Below are 15,938 nucleotides of genomic sequence, written 5' to 3' on the forward strand. Positions count from 1 at the left end.
AGGCCTACTTTGGTTCACCACCTTTGGTTCATACCGTTAGCCATGTCTAGGACTCCAGCGAGGCCTTCACTACAAACTGGCCTTTAGTACTTACATCATCTCTCCTAATACATCTTTTTTTATGTCGAGTGTATCAAATATTATCACTGCAGAAACATGTCATCTTCTCATACTACACTGATACAACTCCATCTACAACTTTCATTGCTCCTTTCTTCAGTTCCTCTCTTTCTTGTTCTCTCCTGAGTCTACACAAATAACCTTACTGGTCAGAAACATTTAATTTCTCCTTCATCTCCTTGTAATAGTAAGAATTAAAGAGTCAAAGATATTGCCAGTCCTAGCACATTGATAGTTGCATCTCTGTAGTTGATTTACCAACAGTGATGACAATTATCTTGTGTTCCTGCAAAAATGGCACAACCCTTTTAATTCTTTAAACTATATCATGAAATTCTAGCAACACGTAAGCACTATGTCTCTAGTAAGAAAGCTGCATAAACTCTGAAAAATGTAACCACACAGATCTGAAAATGTTGAAAGCACGTTTCCTCTATTATATGATGGTTTGGTACACACACAGTATATTGGTCAGTCATAAATAAAACAGGATTAACTAAAAAAAGTATTTTGATTCCCTCATAATCATCCTAACCCTATCGCAAGCTGAACACACTAAAACATTGAAAAGACACGGAATCAGGCAACTTGTTCTACTGCAACATGTTCTGTATTTTTATTAACACATGTGTAAATTCCATTTTTTATCTGTCATCACCACAAATTTCCAAAGCATTTTTTTTTTGTTTGAAAGATATGAGGTCATGGCTTTCCTAACATGCTGTTCCACCAAGTAACAAATGACTACAGCATATAGATTGTGGCAGAAGTACTTCTCATTCTCTTCTCAAAGAACTCCTAATTAGTTTCTAATTACATTGTTTGGCAGTTTATTTTACTACATGCAAAAGAAACCATGCTAAATTAATGCTGAGTCCTTTAAAATTATTGGGTGAATCTGTTACATAAAAAATGAAAGACTGACAGTACTGCTTAAAGAGACAGGGCAAAAATTTCAGAAGCGTCTAATGACTTAGGAACTAAGTCCCATTGACTTTAATTTACTTGTGACTTAGGCACTCTTATACATTTTATCCACTGTGTGGGACAGCATTATGTGAGCCCATGTATATCTGCCAATGTACATCAATTCTTGGACACAATATCGCTGCTATTCCAGTCCTGATTATCTTCAGAATGCTGATGATAAGATATATTGTGACTTTTAGTGATATGAACAAACATCTGAGACAAGGATGAGTCCACCATAGTCATTTTCATTTGGGATCTAACCAGGATTTGAATTCAGGCTTTCAGAATGAAACTTTTAACCAGATTCAAGAACAATGTTTGACCATTTTATATTTCTGATCTCACCAAGCTGAAATGAGGACTGATTTACTTGAAAAATGAGCATCTCATGTACTAACTTGGATATATCTCAGAATACAGTTTCTTTTAAATTAGCCCAGAGAGTCAATAATGGGAACAAAGCTAAAGGGAAGCCAAAGTTTCTGATTTGCAAACAATAGGGAAATTTACTTGCAGAAGAAAACTTGAAAGGAACTGCATATGAAAGCAGAAAGATGATAAATTCCACAGCGTTGGGGCCTGCAAGCTACACCAAATGTCAAATTTTCCTTTAGAAAGTACAGATCTGAGATATTACAGCTCAGCTTTGTGGAACAGACTGAACTGCTGGCTTTGTTTTACAGGTGAGCCACCTACGTCTAGTATTACTATAACTTATTATGTGATCTAACATTTTGATACCTTGTGTCTTTACAGTGATTACAGAGTAAGTTTAATAATGGCAGAACTATTATTTTTGTTTGATAACAGTGTCATCAATCTAAGGCCACAGCACTCCTGGTGCAGACACTTTGAGCAACAGCACTAAAAAGGATGATTTGTTTGGGCAACAGATTATTTTTGTGAGCTACGGTCTCCCACATTTCTAGGGAAAAGAAAGAGGCACTTTGTACTGGATCTGCCTGCTCTAGGAGAAAGCTGGGATTATTGTTCCCACTTACCTTTTGTCTGTCTTCTCTAATTAGTTTGTAAAATCTTCAGGGCAGGGACTGTCTTTCGTTACGTGTTTCTACAGTGCCTACAATGAGGCACTGATTTCAGTTGGCAGCCCTGATGATGATGTCACTGTATTCCCCCACTCTGTGATCCACTCCAGGAGTGCCAGTCAGGTCTCAGGTTTCCAGCCAACACCTGTGTCTGGATTGGGACACTTTGACCGACTCCCTTCTAAAAAGAGGCACTCTCTCAGAGGACAATGACAGTGTTTTTACAAGAGGCCACACAGCTCTTCCAAGCAAACACATTAATTCATAGGCCAAAAAGCTTTACAGACAAAACATAAAAAAAACAACAAACAGATTTAAATCCACATGCTAAACACCCACAAATCACCCATCTTCTACATGGAGAGTCTGACAGACCAACATCCCTTCCAACCCTTCAGCAAGGGTTGGGACCTCCCCATGGACAGAAAGGCATGTCCATTTGCTAGGGTTGCCAGGCATCCGTTTTTTGACCGGAACGCCCAGTCAAAAAGGGACTCTGGTGGTTCCGGTCAGCACAGCTGACTGGGCTGCTAAAAGTCCGGCTGACTGCAGCTGCCAGCTCTGCGTAGCTCCCGGAATCAGCCAGCATGTCCCTCTGATTCCTAGGCACAGGGACGGCCAGGGAGGCTGCGGGAGTGGTGCCTGTGGACGGGGGCAGCACGTGGAGCCACCTGGCCTACCCTCCGCCTAGGAGCTGGAGGGACATGCCAGACGCTTCTGGGAGCCGCCTGAGGTAAGCGCCGCCCAAAGCCCGCACCCCAACTCCATATCCCAGCCCTGAGCCCACTCCCACACCCAAACTCCCTCCCAGAATTTGCACCCCCCTCCCGCACCTCAACCCACAGCCCTGAGCCCCCTCCTGCACTGCAAACCCCTCATCCCCAGCCCAGAGACCCCTCTTGCAGCCCAAATGCCTCATTTCCTGGCCCATCTCAAAGTCCGCACCCCCAGCCGGAGGCCTCAGCCCCTCCTGCACCTCAACCCCCAACCCCAGCTGGGTGAAAACGAGCGAGTGAGCAAGGGTGGGGAAGAGCGAGCGATGGAGGGAGGAGGGATGGAGGGAGCAGGGACGGAGCCTCAGTAAGGGGCAGGGCAGGGGCGGGGCAAGACATTGCATGGGGTTGCAATATCTGTCTCAGTGATGATGATAATGAACTGAGGGAGGAGCTGAGCTGCTTTCACCCAGCAGTGAGTTTTGAAGTCATGAACATGTCGGGGTGTCTAGGTTGTTGGCTTTCTAGTCTCATTCTCCACATACGTCAGTGACCTGTTTCAGAGGACAGCACCTATCTGCTGTTCCCGCATCTCCTTTACAGCCAATCACCCAGGCTAGGGAGAGGCCACAGAGCCAGAGTGGTGTCAGTCACCATGTTTGGCAGAGACTTCCCATCACTGAGAATCAGGGAGGATCCTGGATGGGTCAGAGCTGGAATACCTGGAGCTCACGAAACTGAGAATTCCAGACATTGACTGTGCAGCCTTCAGTCAGAGAGTCTGACTAATTCTAAAATCCCCAGTCTTCATCTCTTTCAGAGTGCCTTGTTTTAGCCCACAGAGTGAAATTTGCAGGAATTTGGGGTTCTCCCCACCTGGTCTGACTCTCACAAATATGGTTATCCCAAATGCATGGATACTTAATAGATGAGAATCGTTAGCGTTTTTAGCTCACTGATACCCTCATGTGGTGAGAATAAGCTATTATTCTCGTAAAAGAAAAATATGGAAAATGTTACCCTTTCAATTAATGAACAAGAAAGTTTGTAGCAACATGTAGTAAATGATGTCATTTAAATATCTTCCCTTTTATCAGATACTAAAGATTGCAGCCATGTTCCGCACAAACTTCATGACAAATATGGCATTTAATGTCATAGAAAGGCTCATTTTTCAAGGCAATGTTAAAGAATAAAACTCCCCTCTACCCCTGTCAACACTAACTGAAAAATATTTCAGACAAAGGATAAAATTTTCCAAAGCACTTAATTGACTCCGGACCCTAACTGTCCTTTCCAAAAGTATTACAAGCTCTTAGGACCCTAAGTCTCACTGAAAATGGGACTTCAGCTTCCAAACGCCAATGTCACTTTTGAAAGGATTTGGGAGCTTTTTATAATTTTACCCCAATTCAACAATCTGGGTTCCAAACTGAGTTGATGCATGTGAGCAGAAGACTGAACCGATGTCTTTTCTGGGTGTAGAGCACGTGCAAATTGCAATCATATAACAGTCATTAGGTCTCAATAACACCTAATTCTAGAAGTAAATTTGAGCAACTAAGCTTTTTTTGTGCTAAACTTCCTCGAGCAGTATAGTATTTTACAGCTGCAGGAAATTAATGGAAATAATAAATGAGTTGGATAAAAATAAAAAGTATCAACCCCCTTAAAGGGTGAATAACTTACTATAGAGTCGCTTATGCACAACTGAATAGAGGAAGGAAAAAAAGGATGCTCCAGGTCTGCCTGAAAATTATGGAGAATTGAGTAGGCAACTACAACTTATCTGCCCTCAGACTACATGAGAGGAAAGGGGGACATCTCAGGGGATAAAGGAAAAGAAACTGCCATTAAAAAAACAAAAAACAAAAAAACCTTCCAGGATCCTTTTCCTTCAGACATATAAATAATACTCTGAACTTAATGTTGCTTTGGATTTACTCCAAAGTAATTAAGAATAACTCCCTTGAATTGCATTGTAACTATGTGCAGAAGTGTTGCCCGTCTGAGGATCTCCAAGTGCTTTACAACATTAATAAATATACCATCACAGCACTCTGGTGAAGTAGCTACCAAGCCCATTTTACAGATGAGGATACCGAGGCACGGACTACTTAAATGACTGGCCCCTGGCTCCAGCTGGGGTTCCCAGGGATGCTGCCACAGAGTGGGGATCTTACCAGTCCCCTGAATCTTGGCTCTAGCTAGGGCTCTAGGCACTGGCAGGCTTCCTGAGGAGCTGTGAAGCCTGAAACACCAGCAGGTTTTCAATGGAAACCAGTCTGTGTTGCAATGAAAGTTTTGTCAAATCTGTAATACATTTAGTGAAACATTTTACTACAAGGCATTGGCATTTTTCAATGAAACTGTTTCACCTGAAAATTTCCAACGAGCTCTACAGGGAATACAAGACTCAAGACCCCTAAAACTAATCTTTCCTCATTGTGCGACGAGGTTAAGGCTTTGCTGTCTTTCTCTGCTGATCAATCATTAGCCTATGAAAATTCTCATTTTAGGTTTTTCCCCCCTCACTTTTTTCTCCCATTTCCTCCCTGCAGTTTGAACTATTGCTATTTACAATTACGAGTCTTAGATAACGTTGCTGAATTCTAAAACTTTTGTTCTCCTGACTCTGAAGACTAGGCCTCTTTAAGGCTATGTCTACAGTACAAGCTAAAGGTTTGATTTCCCCTGCTCGTGTACATATAACCACGCTAGCTCTCATCGAACTAGCATGAGTATAAATAGCAACGTAGCTGCGGTAGTACTGGGAGAGGCAGCGGAGGCATGGCTGAGCTGTGCTGAGTAAAAGCTACAATAATTAATTTTTTTCTGGGAGGTTGCAGTAAATTTATATCTTTGGACGTGTTACTGGTAACAGATTAATTCAACATACTTGGGGTGCATATTTCAGTGGTCTGCATGCACTGTGCCGCATATTTTAGTGCAAAATGTGAAGATTCCAGAATGAAAAGGAGAGTCTCTATTAACGCTCACATTTTCTAATATGTTTTAAATGTTATACGGTGAAACTAATTTATGGCTTATTATTCACTTGCAGCTAAATCTTGCACCATGTATGCAAAAGGTCCTAAAGGCAGGGAAAAAAGTGCTTTAGTTTTGGTGGGCTGAGGGGAAGACAGGAAGGATGAAGGGAGCCTTCAAGTGTTCTGTGCACCCTAATGGGTAGAGGGACTTGGGAAAGGAGCTAGTGGATCACAACTGCACGGATCTCAGAATCAAACAACCCTGGGAGAGGAGAACAGGAGGTTAAGGGGCTACTGCAGTCATGAGGCTCCTCTTTTTGGTGACTGGTGGGCACTCTATGAAGCCCATTATTAAAGGTCAAAACTCTGCCAAACTAGGAGTTAACTCTTGCAAGGGAAAACAGATGTCTATTTATTTTTCATGTAACTATCTCTATCTTCTACAAATTTTAATGTTCCTTTAAAAATATCAGTCTCAACTAATATGGGCCTACAAATAGTATTATACACTAATCACAACTGTCTGGTTATTTCGTGGCATTGCTACATGGCAGAGTTAAGATTGTTTGGATGCCTTACCTGTACATTTCCATACCTTAACATGTTTGGATTTCTTGTAAGTTTAATCCTACCTCTGAATTTCCTGGGTTTATAATGCTTATTTTTGGGATAATAAATTACTGATGTTACTCAACTTTAACTCCAGTTTAACAGTTTTTATCTGAGAGTATATATATTTTAAATGTTTCTAAGTACACAACTTACATCCCTATTTGTTCACTCACAATTTCCTCAAATCTAATAAACGTCAATAAATTGTTTGCAGAAGAACGCTTGAATCTTGGGGGCCATAATCTCACTATGCAATGCTGCCAAACCCACTCAAACGCTATCTAATCAAGAGACGCTCTCTCATAATTGCATGATTTCTCAGTTAGGGTACATCTACACTGCAATAAAAAATCCATGGCACAGCCGCAGCTAATCCAGGGGTCAGCTGGCTCGGGCTGAGGGGCTAAAAATTGCAATGTAGATGTTTGGGCTTGGGCTGGAACCCGAGCTCTGAAATCCTGCGAGTTTGAGCCCGAGTCAATTAACCTGGGCTCTGAGATTCTGAGACACAGGATTTTTTTAATCATAGTATATGTGTACCTCTAGGCACATAAAAGCAAAGGACATTAAATTGTTTAGTTATTGGTGGAGGGGATTGTTAATTATTGTGAACAGAAACATATTGTCCTTTTTAATGTTTGAGCTGGGCAATATGATGAAATTAGTTGATGTTTTATGTGGCTATGTTTAAAAGACATCACGTTCTCTGACTCGTTCTTTTGAGTGCTGCGAGGAGAGCTGTGAAGTAAGCCATTTTGCTTTGCTGCATTTTAATTTGAGAAAAAAAATCAATTTACTCAGTTACCTGGAATTTTGCTCAATCTGTCTATATTGTACTCTTCACAATAGCAAGCATGTGCTTTATGCTCTAGCTCTGAGTTAATTGGTCTTGATACCCCAGATCTGGCCATATTACAACAAAGATTTAGTATCCAAAGTCTTAGGCCATCTTTTGCAGGCATTTTCAGTTTCTTCGGTGTGAGGATGTCAGGACTCCTAGATTCTATTTCAAATTTTCCTACTGATTTGATGTGAACTTGAACAAGTTACCTGACTTCTCTTTGTCTTGGTCTCCCCATATGCAAAGTGGTGATAATACTTACCTCACATAGATCTCGTGAAGAGTAGATATGTCTGTAAAGTTCTCTGAGATGTGAAGAGTATTATATAAGGATAAAGCATTAACTTTCCCAGTTACCTGGGTAAGGGCACAGCCAGATTCATGTTTTGTGGGAACACTGGTTGAGTGTCACATTAATAAAGTGCCAGCTGGCCAGAGCTGAGGCCAAAAAGACTATAACCCCCCGTGATGTTTCTCTTTACCGAAAACAAGTAAAACAATCAACAACCATTCTTGAGAAGGATGAGTCCACCATGAGGTGTGGTGGTTGGCACAAAGAACCTTGTCTTGGTGTACAGCAGGATGACCAATAGTCTTCTGCGATGTCCAATTTGATGGGAGTGTGAAGATAAAGATTTCTTCATAAAGTTGGTTGACAAAAGTTTGAATGCCTCTACAGAGTAGAGTAGTGGGGGGGTCGGACATTCGCCTGGTTTGGCCTCTCTGCCATGGGCGGTAAGAGGGACCCAAGGGAGGTTTGTGGCTGCTCTGCGCTTTGTGCCCTCCAATAGAAACTGCTTTTCAGAAGACTATGAACTTGTGTGCATGAGAATCATGTGCACCTACGATGGGATGCACACTGACACATACTTCAAGAAAAACAACCCTACTCTCCAACTACCACTGTTTTTAAAGGCAAGAGCTCTGGTTTGGGATAGAGCAGCTCATTTCTGCAACCACTCATGGTGCCCAGAGCACAGAAACTGCCTTGAATCTAATGGACAAGTTTTTATGGTGGTATTGTATAGATTGAGACTGTGAGAATTTGGCCACATTTCACAATGGATCACTTAGCAGCACAGCTACAAAGATGAAAATACCATGGAGGTATGAGAGTGCATTGGCCGGACGTCTCTGGTAAGCCACCAGTGGCAGCGTGGTTTTGGATTTTGGTGGTCTGCAATGTGTGGGAAATTTTGTACACATCTTTTGCAATTTTTTAACCCAAGCACTTTATTTGCACTTGTATTCACCAGGGACTGGTATTTCAGATGTTTTATTTAGGCTTCTGAAAGTGTTAACATTTTGACTATAATTTTCTACACATGGAATTCTGCCCTGAGTCTAAGTAAAGCAAGTTTCATGTTCCAGTTTTGGCAGCAATTTGCAACAGTAAAATGTGAAGAGTACTGACCACAGGGAATATTGCTAGATGGCAACTTATCAGAAATGAATAATTTATTTTAATTCTGTGTTTGGAGATGGAAAGCTAGCTCTGAATGTTTCAGGTATATAAAGTATCAAGTATATAAACTCTGTGCAACTTCTAAAATGTATCTCAAAGCTTGTTTTTATATAAATATTGTGATATGAGTGGAGGAACCCTCAATTCTGAAGTCATTGAAAACTGGATGGGACATAGGATTCAATAATGTGCTGTAGGAGACAAACAGGCACTGGCAGAATTGAATAGGTCTTTTCTATCTCTAATGTCTAGGTTTGCCCTCTAATAGCAACCAACTAAACTTACTGAGGGTTCTATGTACATTGCCCTAAAATATTTAGGGTAAGTTTTTTTTCTTTTAAAAATGGGTGACTAAAGGAAAGCTTTTAAGCCCATACTTAGGCACCTTAAAGTGGCCAGATTTTCAAAAGTGCTGGACTCGCAGAACATCTAGTAACTCCATTGACATAAATGGGTGTCCATTTACTGGGTGCCTAAATATGATCGGAGAAGCCTAACTTCAGATATGCCAAAATGTTTACATATGGGTATTATATAAAATCCCTGACACACACACACACAGTCCAAACATTTTATGAAACAGGAACAATTTACGATTACTTTTAACAAGTAATTGTTCTTTTAAAAACTATTTTTTATAGCCTCACGGTTTCAGCACCTTGAACACTGTTAAGTGTATATACAATACAAAACAAATATTGACAGATTTGAAGGCTAACAAAAGATTATACCACTGGATCCCAATTGATGAATACAAAGGCCAAATGGAACAGTTGTGTTTTTTCCTAAAACCTATCCATATTTGTTTAGCCTCGTGGACTGCTGTAGCTAAAGAAAGTTCAGAGAAAGTCCTTGTTGACATTTTATTTAAATACTGTTTGCTTTCCATTTGTTTGCCCGTTTATGTGCATACTGCCTGTTTCTGAGGTTTAACGCCTGCTTGCAGAACCAAAGCACAAGCCCAGAAGCTAAAACTAAAACTTGTTTGGTCGCCTGTCCCCAGCTATCAGAACAAACTTCCTATCAGAGACTTCAAACCATTTTGCTTCAAAGGACAGAAGCCTTGCAGACATGTTGTGTTGTTCGATGGAGGGGTCAAAAATATCTCATTAAATACCCGGGAAAAGTCCAACAACTTGAACAAACTGCAAGACACTTTTGATTCTTCACATGTGCGTATTAAGCAATATTTAGATGCAGCTTTTTTAGCAGAGCAGCTTGTCAGTATCTCCTGAGGCCAAGGTTAAATTCGCATTTCTTGTTTCTTGCTTACTTTCAGACAGGGTAATAATTTTTACTTTTGATAGGGGATAACTTGAGAACATATTTATGCATTGAATATCATCCCTTAGCTTATGAAAATAAATGCCATGTATAAAACAAAGCTATTACGTCTATGTCCATTAAAAGGCTAACCTCATATGGAAAAAGTGCCTTCTCACTTCCCCACACCAGGTAAACTTATATTTCACAATGTGCACATAGTGTGTGCCAACATTTTTTTAAAAGATAAGTTAAATGCTAAATGATAAATTATTTACTTGCGGCTCTATAAAATGCTGTATGCTGAAAATAATGCATTTTGCAGCAAGTTTGATTTGTAATATCTCAAAATCCTGACCTTTAAAAAAAAGTAGTATAAAGTTGAAAAACGTGCAGAAATGAATATGGTCTGAGTTTGCAGACCAAAATGTGGGGTTTCCTCTCAGCCTTTCAGTTCAAATCAACGTTATATAATTTAAAAATCTGACAGTGCCCTGATAGGAGATGTATCTCCTGCATGATCAAAAGGAAGAAGTAGATGTGCCAAGAGGACTTTTCTATCTCTAACTTTTAGAATCTTATAGCCAACAAAAAAGTGGCAACGTGTCTGGTAGTTAGGAAGATTTGGTGTCAAGAGAACTAAATTCTATGACTAACTTGCCACTGAGTTACTCTGTGAGTTTGGGAAAATCCTGTAGCCTTTCTGTAATAAATATTACTCAATGTTGTAATGTGCTTTGACATTTTCAGATGAAGTATACTTCGCAAGCACAAAGTAAATTTTCTAAAATATTCAGCTGAGTTGACTGAAATTATAGTAATTTGATGCGACTGAATCAAAAGAGCACTACAGAACAAACTAATTAAAGCCAGTAATCCTGACACTGTTCTTCCAAGATAAGAACAGTGATATTTTGCTATTAATCACATCAACCAAAAACGACGAGGAGTCTGGTGGCACCTTAAAGACTAACAGATTTTTTTTTGGGATGTTTTTGTGGATACAGACTAACACGGCTACCCCTCTGATACTTGATACACATCAACCAAAATGCTCTGATTAAAACCGACTACATTTGGCCATTAGATGGTGCTAGCACTACTTTACTGACAATGAAAATGTCTGGCATTGGTAAAGCAATAAATATAGGGTTACCATACGTCCAGATTTTCCCGCACATGTCCGGCTTTTTGGTCCTCAAATCCCCGTCCGGGGGGAATTGCCAAAAAGCCGGACATGTCCAGAAAAATAGGGACGGGTCTTGGGTCCGGGCTGGAGCCACTGGGGCTGGCGCCGCTCGACCAGGGCTGGTGCTGGGCCGGGGCTGGGCCCGGGCCCGAGCCGCTCGGGCGGAACCGGGGCCCGAGCCAAGCTGGGCCGGAGTGCTGGGACCGGGGCTGGGGTGCTCGGCCGCTGGCCGGCGCGCTCGGCCGGAACTAGGGCCGGCATCCCAGGGCCCGAGCCGAGCCGGGCCAGAGATGCCGGGGCTAGAGCCTCTTGGCCAGGGCCGGCTGGCATGGGGGCCGGACTGGGCTGTGCCTCCTCGTGCCCCCCCGTGACTGCCGCAGCCCCAGCTTACCTGCTGCCTCCCTGTTTCAGGCTTCCCGCGAACATTTGATTTGCGGGAAGCAGGGGAGGGGGAAGAGCAGGGGGGTGGAGTGTTCGGGGGAGGGGGCAGAGTTGGGGCAGGGCCCCGTGGAGTGTCCTCCTTTTTTTTTTTTATTAAAATATGGTAACCCTAAATAAATAACACCACAAATGTGGTACTGGAAGAGTGTTTTCTTTTCTCATGACTTTTATGAAAGGCATTTGCTGAGCTCCAGTAACAAGAACAGGTCAGTGGTTGCACAAATTTCTATAAATGCAGAGCATCTTATGCAGGGGTTCTCAAACTGGGGGTCGGGACCCCTCAGTGGGTCACGTGGTTATTACACCTGGGGTCGTGAGCTGTCAGCCTCCACTCTAAACCCCGCTTTGCCTCCAGCATTTATAATGGTGTTAAATAGGTAAACAAGTGTTTTTAATTTATAAGAGAGTGGGGGGGTCGCACACAGAGGCTTTCTATGTGAAAGGGGTCACCAGTACAAAAGTTTGAGAACCACTGATCTTGTGGAAGGGGAGTTGCAGGTAGGAAGAGAGAGTGGAAGGAGAATTATACTTTCTGCCTACTACATCCAATTTATACTTTGGGGCTACTGGATCTCTTGAAAATAATGTGGAAAGATTTTATTTAGAAAATATTAAATCTACTGTCACATTTATAGGGGTTATACAGATTGATAAAAACTGAAATTGTAATCTTTATATGTAATTATAACTAAGAGACAAAAAGGGAGTAACATATTTATGGCCACATGGGGCTATATAGAGGTATATATACCGCCCAGCATGGCCACTTGGAAATTTATGACAAAAGCTGGGATAGAACTCAAATCCTCCTGAACCTCATGTCCTACTGATTCAAGTATAGGAAAACTTCTTTTAACTGTTAACAGTATACAGATTATGAGACATTTGAATAGTGCTGATTCTGTCCATTATATTGCTGTAGTGCACATACAAACTAGCTGATACATGTATATATATTTTATGTGTGCGCACTCATGCCTATACACACACAGTACTCACAGATATTTATATATATTTTTTTACTTACATATTGTATATTGTCATTATCTACAAATCTATTCAGCAATGGAATTTTTAAGACACTTACAATTTGGCCCAATCTGCCTAGATTCTCATGGGGACAGCAAAAGATAGCACTCTCGAAACTGGACCATTCTCCTGCAAAGTTTCAAATCCCTTTTCCAAAGTATGGAGGGGGTACAGCTCTTAAAACAATCCTAATAATTTCTTTGAATATTGGAAAAATACCTATTTTGGAAATGACTGAAATATTTTCACTGAAACTTAAAAAAAAAAAAAAATCTATCATGAGGCAGAAAGCAAGCTTGGAAAATTTCAGCCCAAATGGTTTTAAGTCTAGTAAAAATGCAAACTGAAAACAGGAGGATTTCCTGGAAATGTTAGGCAGCTGTAACAACAGGCATCAATACCAGAACATAAGAAAAGCCATATTGAGTCAGACCAATCATCCATCTAGCCCAGCATCCTGTCTTCTGACAGTGGCCAGAGCCAGATGCTTCAGAGGGAACGAACGGAAAAGGGCAACTTCAAATGCAGGTTTAGGGATATCTGGAGCATGGGGTTTTGTCCCTGTCCATCTCAGCTAAAAGTCATTGATGAACTTATCTAATTCTTTTTTGAATCCAGTTATCCTTTTGGCCTTCAGAACATCTCCTGGCAACATGTTCCACAGGTTGACTGTGCATTGTATGAAGGAGTACCTCCTTTTGTTTGTTTTAATCTGCTGCCTACTATCAGCTCCACCTATAATAAGCTCTTAAAGGACCACATGACTTTTCAACAAAAAGATCTATTTGATTTTTGTTGCTGGTCTAGGCCTAATTCTACTTCATGATACTTTTCATCATAATTTATTTTTTAAACAACCTAGAAACTTCAACTCACTGGCAACATTTTGTTAATGTTTTTAACTTGAGATTTTTAAAGTCCTACCTGCACAGGTCTACCATCCTCTTGTCCAACCATGTTTCTCCAGTCCTGCAGAGAACGCTGTAGGCTGTCAAGTCCTGTCTCCCAAAGCCTGACACTGCCTCCCATATCCACTGTAACCAAACCTACTTTTCCCAGTGGCGCCAACAGAACATCTGTGTCCGAGATCTTTGACAGCCATGATGTATACGGAGAGAGAGACACTGATCTGAAAAATAAAGCCAAATATGGTTTATCTAACAGTCACAATTGACACTAGAGAGAATTATTTCTGTAGCTATGGTGCCAATTTAAAAAAAAATACCCTGGAAATTGGAGCAAGGTCAAAGAAAGGTGTACACTAGTGAATATGATCCATCAACAATCCAAGTGAGATCAAGACTGGACCTGACAGCCCCCATTATATTACCCAAAGCACACCACATATGGGAACTAGATAGGGTGGAAAGATGTTTGCATAATACTGAGAGCTGAATAAAAGATAGCTAAGATAAATGTAGCACAGAATATGCTGTATAAATAACCTCTATCTCCAATCTATTTTAAGGAGATCAGTCCTCTCGTTTTAGAGCAGGAGTGGGCAAACTTTTTGGCCCGAGGGTATCGAAATGTATGGCGGGCCATGAATGCTCAAGAAATTGGGGGTTGGGCTGTGGGAGGGGGAGAGGGCTCTGGCTTGGAGTGTGGGGCTCTGGGGTAGGGCCAAAAATGAGGAGTTTAGGGTGTGGGAGGGGGCTCCAGGCTGGAGCAGGGGGTTAGAGTGCACGGAGGGGGGTGAGGGCTCTGGTTGGGGATGTGGGCTCGGAGGTGGGGCTGGGGATGAGGGGTTGGGGGGTGCAGGAGGGTGCTCCAGGCTGGGACCAAGGGATTTGGAGGGCGGGAGGGGGATCAGGGCTGGGGCAGGAGTTGGGCACAGGAGAGGATCAAGGGTGCAGGTTCCAGGCAGTGCTTACCTTAAGCGGCTCCCGGAAGCAGCAGCATGTCCCCCCTCCAGGTCTTACACTTAGGGGCAGCCAGGCGGCTCTGCATGCCGTCCCGTCCGCAGGTGCTGCCCCTGCAGCTCCCATTGGCCATGGTTCCAGGCCAATGGGAGCCACGGGGGCGGAACTTGGGGCAGAGGCAGCATGCGGAGCCCCCTGGCTGTCCCAATGCATAGGAGCCCGGAGGGGGGACATGCCGCTGCTTCCAGTAGCTGCACAGAGCCATGGCACGTACAGAGCGGGGCAAGCCCGGACCCTGCTTCCCAGCGGGGAGCTCCAAGGCCAGATTAAAATGTCTGAAGGGCCGAATGTGGCCCCCGGGCCGTAATTTGCCCACCCCTGTTTTAGAGAGAACAAGGGGGGATAACCAGGTCAAACAGGAAGCAAGCAACACAGAAAAAATGGAAAATGGGGAAGTTGAGCAGAAATCCAAAAGAGCATTTGTATCCTGACTGTTATAACCTCTATGAATGATCTTCATTCAGGTGCCAGCAGCAAATTTATTAGTGATCCCAAACTTATCATGCTAGGAATTACAGGAAGGCTCAGAGAAGAGAAATAAAAAGATACGATAAAATTATGATTATAAAAATATTTAAATATTTGGCAAGGGAAAACACAAACGTACAAAATAAATGGGAAAGAACACAAGCTAGCAACTTTGGAAAATAATACAGAAAATTTCTCTAAGACCTGGTTTACACACTAAGTGTCACCAATGTAACTAAAGGTGTGAAGTTAAACTGATGTAAGCCTTGTCTACATGGCAAGTTACTTCGCGGGAAGCCAGGGTGTGATCTACAGCATACCAGCTTGCCGCAGAGTGACTTACCATGTTGACACAGCTATAGTTCACTGAAAGTCTTAAAGTACGGCTTGGCTTACTACTACTTGAAATCGTAGTATGCCAAGCTAAACTCAGGACTTTCAGTGCACTGTACCTGTGATGCAATAACGTTTGTTATTTTAACTATATTAAATATATGGTGTAGCAACTAACATACCTCGCTTTCTGTAGTTAGGAATGTTTCAGTATATGTATATGTTTGTGTTATAGGGTATTAGAAATGAACCCTTAAAAAGGAAATGGAATTTTATAATCTATTTGGACCTTTATACATATTTTTGAAAACTTTAACAGGCAGAATTCATGTTGACATAACATGTGGTATAGGTAATTTCAGGCAGAATATTACTTTTTGGGGGACGTTTTGGGAGTTTGAAAACAGGGCTTATCATGGAAAACTAGCTTCAATTTCACTTATGAAGCAACTATCACTGCTCCATAATAAGAAGCACCTCTGGAACCAAAAAGGTTCTGAATATAAGCTACCCACCCAGATTTGGAGGAAAGAC

General features: G+C 41.9%; 1 protein-coding gene across 3 annotated transcripts in view; it reads right to left on the reverse strand.

Annotated features, from left to right (window-relative positions):
• VWA8 (von Willebrand factor A domain containing 8) overlaps positions 1-15,938 on the reverse strand; it is a 300,653-nt gene that overhangs the window by 49,716 nt on the left and 234,999 nt on the right. For all 3 annotated transcript variants that reach the window (XM_065581171.1, XM_005301483.4, XM_065581170.1), the window contains exon 37: positions 13,606-13,810. In XM_065581171.1, the coding sequence (XP_065437243.1) occupies positions 13,606-13,810 (205 nt within the window). The remainder of the gene's footprint in view (positions 1-13,605; positions 13,811-15,938) is intronic.

Source organism: Chrysemys picta, chromosome 1 (assembly GCF_011386835.1).
Source record: "Chrysemys picta bellii isolate R12L10 chromosome 1, ASM1138683v2, whole genome shotgun sequence".
In the NCBI taxonomy this organism is placed as follows: domain Eukaryota; kingdom Metazoa; phylum Chordata; order Testudines; family Emydidae; genus Chrysemys; species Chrysemys picta.